The sequence below is a fragment of the Grammomys surdaster genome, unplaced genomic scaffold (assembly GCF_004785775.1).
Source record: "Grammomys surdaster isolate TR1022 unplaced genomic scaffold, NIH_TR_1.0 100, whole genome shotgun sequence".
NCBI lineage: Eukaryota > Metazoa > Chordata > Mammalia > Rodentia > Muridae > Grammomys > Grammomys surdaster.
In genome coordinates, this window is record NW_021604579.1 from 13,788,059 (window position 1) to 13,795,877 (window position 7,819).

The window sequence follows — 7,819 nt, forward strand, 5'->3', positions numbered from 1 at the left end:
TAAGTGGCATTATGGTTTGAATTAAATTGTTGTCTACCAACTTTCTTTTTTTTTTTTTTTTTTTTTAGATTTACTTTGTTACTTTTAGTTAAATTGCTTTTCTTTTTTTTTTTTTTTTTAATTTTTTTATTGGATGTTTTATTTACATTTCATATGTTGTCCCCTTACCCCATCCCCCACCCACCCAGGAACCCCCAATCCCCTCACCCCTCCTCCTTCTTCTTTGTGGATGTAACCTCTATCTACCCCCCCACTCCCACCTCCCCACCCTCAAAACTCCCACCCCCTGGGGCGTCCAGCCTTCATGAGGTCAAGGATCTCATCTTCCACCTGTGCCCAGCAGGGCCCTCCACTCTTATATATTCAGCTAAGGCCCTGGATCCCTCCATAAGTGCTCCCAGGCTGGTGGTTTAGACCCTGGGAGCTGTGGTTGGTTGGTATTGTTGCTCTCCTCATGGGGCCACAAATCATAAAGGAGTATTTTAATAGCCATCTATATAATAGTGGTATTCTTTGATACTAAACCAAAGCTTAACATACTAGCTTACAGTTTTCAGTATCAACTGAGAAAAAAAATGAAGTTTTGTATTTTACCATATTATAGTTATATAATAATGTTTTAAATTTTAAGTGACTCTTTCATGCATGTATAATTCTGTTACATCATTGGGAAATCTTGCATTATTGAAATATACAGATTTCCAACATTTCATTTTACACTATAAAAATCAGGTTCAGTATTATCAATGCTAACAGTCAGGACATCTTTAGATCTTGAGAACCCATCAAACTCTAGGAGGCAGGAACTGATTACTATATATCACCTGGATTTGCTAGGAAATGTAGGTTCTAACATTGGCTACAGATATTGCCACTCATTTTTTCAAAGTGACAGACCCTCTTTGTTTATTTTCAGGGAAATATCTTGAGTCTAAATATGTGTATTTATTCAAGGATAGAGATTAATTAACTGGAATAGGTCACATAGCCCATAGTGGCCTAGAGATTAATTACCTGATGTTGGGTCACATAGTCAATAGGCAGAACTGGGACTAGAGACCAGTATTTTAGAGTCTTTATGTTGTATTGCCACATGTCTAAATTATGTGGGACTTACCAAAGCATGTTCTTATAGTAGTGTATATGGTGTTTTTTCTAGAGAACATGAATGGTTTAAACAGGATTTGCCCAGTTACCTATTTCCTGAAGACCCCTCCTATGATGCTAACGTCATTGATGATGAGGCTGTGAAAGAAGTATGTGAGAAATTTGAGTGTACAGAATCAGAAGTGATGAACAGTTTATATAGTGGTGACCCTCAAGACCAGCTTGCAGTGGCTTATCATCTTATCATTGACAATCGGAGAATAATGAACCAAGCCAGTGAGTTCTACCTCGCCTCTAGTCCTCCAACGGGTTCTTTTATGGATGACAGTGCCATGCATATCCCACCAGGCCTAAAACCACATCCCGAAAGGATGCCACCCCTCATAGCAGACAGCCCCAAAGCACGCTGTCCACTGGATGCACTGAACACAACTAAGCCCAAGTCTTTAGCTGTGAAAAAAGCCAAGTGGCATCTTGGAATCCGAAGCCAGAGCAAACCATATGACATTATGGCTGAAGTGTACCGAGCTATGAAGCAGCTGGATTTTGAATGGAAGGTAGGTAATCACAATGTACTAAGGCTGTTTGTACAGAGATTTTTCTTTTATAATAAGTTGTTAAAATGGTTGAGTATTGAGGTCCACACAAAGTTGGTTTTGATTTAGAAATAATTGTAGCAGGCTTCATGCTTTTGGTTGACATGCTTCATTCTTTTAAATTATATAACAAACACAGTAGAAATATAATAAAGGACAAAGAGCTACTGATGCTGGGAACGTATTTCTATTTCCAGCATAGCATTCTTGGCCATGCAGTGAAATTATCTGCGAAAACAGCTCACCTCTCTCAGCATGGCTCATAGCGACAAAATGTGGAAAATTTGAAAGGCAATTTCTTTGAACTTTTTTCAGGACTTTTCAGGAAGCTTGTTTTCTCTCCAGGCTTTTTTGGCATAGATGGTTGATGGCTAGGAGAGCTATCATTCAGTATATATTATGCTGTCAAGACGTGTTCATTCAGTCAGCAAATACTCTTCTCTAAGTGGAGAAATTTTCTCATCTGGCCTTTAAATCCTTGACATGTTAGTTGCTTTACTCATGCAGTGACAAAATACTTGACAGAGGAGGAGGGAAGAAGAGGGGAGGAATGAGAGAGAAGAGGAGGAGGGAGGGAAGGAGAGAAGGAGTGAGGGATAGAAGGTTTATTCAGACACTCTGTTCTAGGACACAGGCCATCACAGCAGGATGTCATGGAGGCAGGGGTCTGAGGCAGAAGATCACATTATGTTCAGTCAGGACTCAGAAAGCCATCACTGCTGGTGCTCAGCTCACCTTCTCCTTTAGCTCAGGGCTCCAGCATATGGAATGGTGCTGCCCACATTTAGTCTAGACCTTTCCACTTCAGTTTCCTTCATCGAGAAAATCTCTTACAGACATGCCCGGCAGTGTGTCCTTGAGGTGGTTGTAGACCTTGTCATGATGACAGTATTAACCATCACAAGTCTACCTTGGTCAACTGCATCCCAGATCATACCATTTCAAAGCTATATAACCTTCCATCTCTTCCTCCCGTAGAATCATAACCATCTCATGATAGAAAGGGCATTCAGTACAACTTCAGGGGTCCCCATAGTCTTTAGCAGTGCCAACACTGTTCAGTACTAACTATCATACTTCATTATGGCATATTTTTATTATAATCAGCACATATTTTTACTTTTTTCAATTTAGCATTTCATTGCAGTTTAACTCTATTTGAATATATATGGGACATTTTAAAATAAGATATCCCTTTAACTGTTGTTCTTTTCTTGAGGGTGATGAATGTGTGTTTTATCTATCTATCAATCAATCTATCTATCTATCTATCTATCTATCAATCATCTATCTATCTATCCATCCATCCATCCATCTATCTATCTTCCCCAAGGAAGGACAGGTCCTAGTATGTCTTTGCAGCTGTCCTAGAACTGATGTGTAGACCAGTTTGGCCTTGAACTCATAGAGATCCATCTGCCTCTGCCTCTGCATGTGCTACAACTGGCCTATTTTAATTTTTAGCAACTTCATACATATATAAAATGAATTCTTGTTATTTTCCCAATTCTCTCTTATTGCCCAAACCCCAGTACCCACCTTTTCCCTACTTGTCCCCTTCCAGATTCATGACTTATGGGTTTGTTGTATGAGTCATTAAGGAGAAAAAAAAATCAAATTTATCATATAAATATTCAATACATTTTAATACATCAGTTTTAGTAAGCTTTCATGTATTATTTTACACGATTAAATAAACTAATGTTTACTTAAACTTAAGTCTATCTCCTTTTTCTGAAGTTATTTTATTTAGTTAAAAAACTTTTGCTGGACATAGTGGCTCATGACTATAGTACTAGCACTTCAGAAATGAAACCTGAGTCAGGAGAATGTCTATAGATTCAAGACCAGTGGGGGACCCTGTCTCACTATATAAATATGTAAATAAAAGGAGATGCCAACATTTTTTAAATATCCATGGAAAGAATTTAGAAACTAATTTGACCAATGTTCTGAAGACCCAGAATCCTCTTTATCTGAAATGCAGTTTTCAGTCTCTAAAAGGCAGTAACACCAATCCTCTGGTATTGTAGTATTTGGATTTTATTGCTTTACCTGATGGAAACCACTAACATTTAGTTCTTGGTTATTCCTTCAAAGCAACTGAAGAAGAGGCAACTAAGATTATTATTAATACTCTAGAAAGGATCCATATCTGAGTTAAAGGCTGGACTATAGGATCTAAGTTTTTAACAAATGCTGTTGTTAGTGGGATTAAATATATCAAACTATTTGTAACATAGAGAACTCAACCATAAATTCTTCTCTCCCTTACCCATATTTGCTTTTGATGTTCTTTGCAAAGATGGAAGACATTAAATTTTTATTTATTTTCGGTTTTAGGTAGTGAATGCGTACCATCTTCGAGTAAGAAGAAAAAACCCAGTGACTGGCAATTACGTGAAAATGAGTTTACAGCTTTACCTGGTGGACAATCGGAGCTATCTTCTAGACTTTAAAAGCATCGATGGTAAGGAGGCTAGCAGGAGTGAGTCCTGAGAAATCAAACTTGGCACAATGTGACCTAGTGTTAAAATCATCAAAGACATGGTGGGTGGGTCCTCTACTCTTAATACAGATCTAAACAAAATGTAAGTAAAATCAAATATGTGGTTTTAGCAGAAAATAAACTGCCAAGAATGTAAGGTATTTTCAGATGTATGTATGTTCCCCTTTATTTCCTTATAAATGCTGCATCTTCTAAAACACCAACATCACGATCTTTCCTTCGCTCCTTGCTCAGATCTGTTTTACTTCCCATTCTCCTGCCGCAGCTTCCCCGGGAGGACTTGGGCAAGTGCTGGGCTGTTACTATGTTTACTGTTCTTTGGTCGTTTCAGATGAGGTGGTGGAGCAGAGGTCTGGTTCTTCAACACCCCAGCGCTCCTGTTCTGCTGCTGGCCTCCACAGACCACGGTCAAGTTTTGATTCCAGCACACCTGAGAACCATTCACTTTCTGGCTCTCTCACTGGTTCTTTGACCAGCAGCACTTTGTCGTCGGCTTCCCCCCGCCTTGGCAGTCACACCATGGATTTCTTTGAAATGTGTGCCAGTCTTATCACTGCTTTAGCTCGTTGATAACCCACTTCTGGTCTCTGTCTGTTGCTGCACTGTGAAATCACGTACACTCTAAATTATATCACACTCTCGGTATTACATGCTCTGCAATAGAAGTTGGTGTGGACATTCCCAGGTGACATGCAGCGTTATTGAAATCACCAAAAACACAGAAATCCGGCATTCTGTTTACTTTTAGAACTCTACTGTGCCTATGATAATAAGTTTGAATAGGTTGTAATGGATGAGTGCTGGTGAAGTTTGTTAACTTAGACCTGGAAAGTCACTACACATGATGAACACACCTCACTGATGAACCAGCTGATGTAGGGGTGGTTCAGTGGGGCCTCCTTCATGTTTAATGCATGTAAATCCAATTTGCCTCCTAAATTTCAACAGGTATCAGGCTGTCTAGGCACCCTTGCACAAGAAGATTAAGAAATAGAGTAACTGTTAGTGAAATATTTAAATGTAGAAATCTGAAAATCCTGTCTCCCTAAATATCAGAAACCAAAGTCTTTTTAATAGTTTCTGCAAGTACTACCTAGTATTAGCCGTAAAGACTATGTTTCTGATAATAGGAGCCCAGTGTCCCAGCTTTCTGACAGTTGTGCAAGGCCCCGAGTTAAATCCCACCACTACCAAGCAATAAAAAACCATGCAAAATTAGTACACAGTTCAGTGAGACAAGCAAAATACCAACAGTCTCTTAAGAGAAAATTCTACTCTATGATCTTGTTTTGTGTTTATGAGACTAGGGTAGCAGCGGGGAGGGCCAGGAGTCACAGCCCTCTGGCATCTTTGTTAATTCATTTGAAATTTGTTATTGATGCCACCTCCTCCCTTTGTCTTCCTCAGTAGCCACCGTCTTTCCTCATTTCTTTTCCCTTTCTTTAATCCTTCAGTTCAAAACCTTGCTCTGGCCATAGGGTCTTTGTATACTTCCAAAGCTTGATCTGCTGTGACCTTCACTGTTGAACCTGACTGGACAGGGAAGCCTTAAATATTTAAAAATATATTTTCCTGGAATAAGTATATGTGTTGTTTACATATATATACATATGTATTGACACATCAGTGCTTTTACTAAAAAAAAAAAAACCAAATTTTTTTGTGCAAATTTTTTTTTAATTTAAGATTAAAAAAACACTATATAGCAGGATAGATAAAGTTAATTGATTATATGTTGTTTTGGTTAAAGTATTTTAAATTATGTATAATTTATCTAATAATTATTTATTCATTTATTGTATTTATGTTGTAATTAACAAAATCATTGATCTGATTCACCCTAGAAAATATTAAGCTCTTGAAAACAAATGTAACATTGCCTTGACAGGTTTCTCTTCACCAAAAATAGTATATTTTCTATTTACCAAGAAGCAAATGGGACTGTTAGACCAAGTTTCTCATGTTGCTTACAGAAGACAAGTTTGTCTACTTTTAAATAGCTTTTTGAATCAGGAATTTGCATCATATCACATCAGATAACATTGTAGTTCTTTTTAAAATGATGGTCAATATTTATCATTCCAACTTTTCAATAGTAAAATAAAAGAAACTTTGCTCACTAATTTCAAAAGGAGGGCATACAATTGAAGGTACCTTAAGGTTTTAACCTTTGAAAGATTGCCATCTTGTGGCAATAGATGGTAATTTTAGTAGTTATTTTAATACCAATACTTAGTCCTGGTTTGTCTAATGTGTTTTATGAATGTGGCATAATTTTGGCTTCTCTAAATGTGTACGTATCCTTTTTTGTGGGGTGGGGGAGACCACCTCTTAATGTTTGCCTAATTATGACATGGGATACCTTGAAATAAGGAACTGATTAGATTCCTTACCTCTAATAACGGCATCCACAACAGTTACGAAGGCAAGAAGGATGCAGAATGCTTTATTAGTCTAGTGAATTTAAACCAAAATTACTTTATATGAATGATTATGATGCTATTCAAGAGCTAAAAATTATTTACTATTGTCTTATTTATTCCAGTATTTATGAATACCCTGGTTGATAGTTGCCTGTTGAATTTCAGGAGAACTGAAGGTCATTTTGTTTCTTTTAACATTTTAAGACATAATTATTTAAGGAATATAGGTAACAGAGTAAATTGGTTTGCAGAGAGAATTCAGTGACTCATCTCGAAAAACAGGCTGGAATTTAGTCGCAGCACAGGGGTTTGTTGCTCTTGGCAACAGAGAGGGAAAGAATTCTTTGCAAATTTACAGTTCCCACATTTCAGCCAATGCTGTGAGTATGGTAGATACTGAGTTTAGAGCAGTCTATGCTCTTGGATCCTAGGGAGAATTACTGTTAGGTTAATAGATGTGGGCCTTATTTATGTCCTGGAAATAGAGTCCATCTGTTTCCAAATAATATTTCCTAAAACAAAGAAATCCCACAGAATAATTTTGGAATACATTGTGTTCTGCTCTGCACCTTGCAGAGGACAGTGATTATTAGCATGAAAGACTGGCAGACTTTGAGAAAAAGACAAGCCATGTAACAATGTGAAACCCTACTTTGCCCAAACTAGTTTACTCTTTTAAAACTTTTGGTGAGTCTGATTGGTTACCTGTAATACAACTGGGGAGCAAGAGGCAGGAAGATATGTTGGGGCCTAATGACTAGGTAGATAGCAAGACCTTGTTTCAAATTAAGATAATAAACCTTAGCATCCCATAAGAAAATATGAGAAATGGTTGTCTCTGATCGCCACAGACAGTGTGGTCATTAGTGACACTGAGTAGCACCTCTTCCCCAGAGCCTGAAGCTAATTCAGAACCACTTCATTCACCATGCACACAGGTTCATCCTAACTCTGTGGCTTGTATCACATGTGGTTTTTCTAATCAGACTGATGCTTTTTAGGTAGAACACCTATTCCTTTTTTTCCTTAGTGGATGACTGAGAAGTCTAAGACAAGGTTACTTATGGAAAACCAGAAGAGCAAGAGACCAGCAACTTTCTGTTGTGGCTTCATGGAGAGCAAGTCAGTTTTATTCATTCTTCAGTGGTCACTGAATATTTCCAAGTCCTTTTATTTTGGGAACC

The 7,819-nt window shown here is 37.8% G+C and overlaps 1 protein-coding gene across 2 annotated transcripts in view; it reads left to right on the forward strand.

Moving 5' to 3' along the window:
* Positions 1–5,830, forward strand: part of Prkaa2 (protein kinase AMP-activated catalytic subunit alpha 2) — a 64,340-nt gene extending 58,510 nt beyond the window's left edge. The window contains exons 7-9 of one of the 2 annotated variants that reach the window (XM_028786442.1): positions 1,160–1,664; positions 4,047–4,173; positions 4,544–5,830. In XM_028786442.1, the coding sequence (XP_028642275.1) occupies positions 1,160–1,664; positions 4,047–4,173; positions 4,544–4,782 (871 nt within the window). In that variant the 3' untranslated portion in view covers positions 4,783–5,830. The remainder of the gene's footprint in view (positions 1–1,159; positions 1,665–4,046; positions 4,174–4,543) is intronic. The other variant, XM_028786449.1, reaches the window with a different exon arrangement.
* The last annotated feature ends 1,989 nt before the right edge of the window (positions 5,831–7,819 follow it).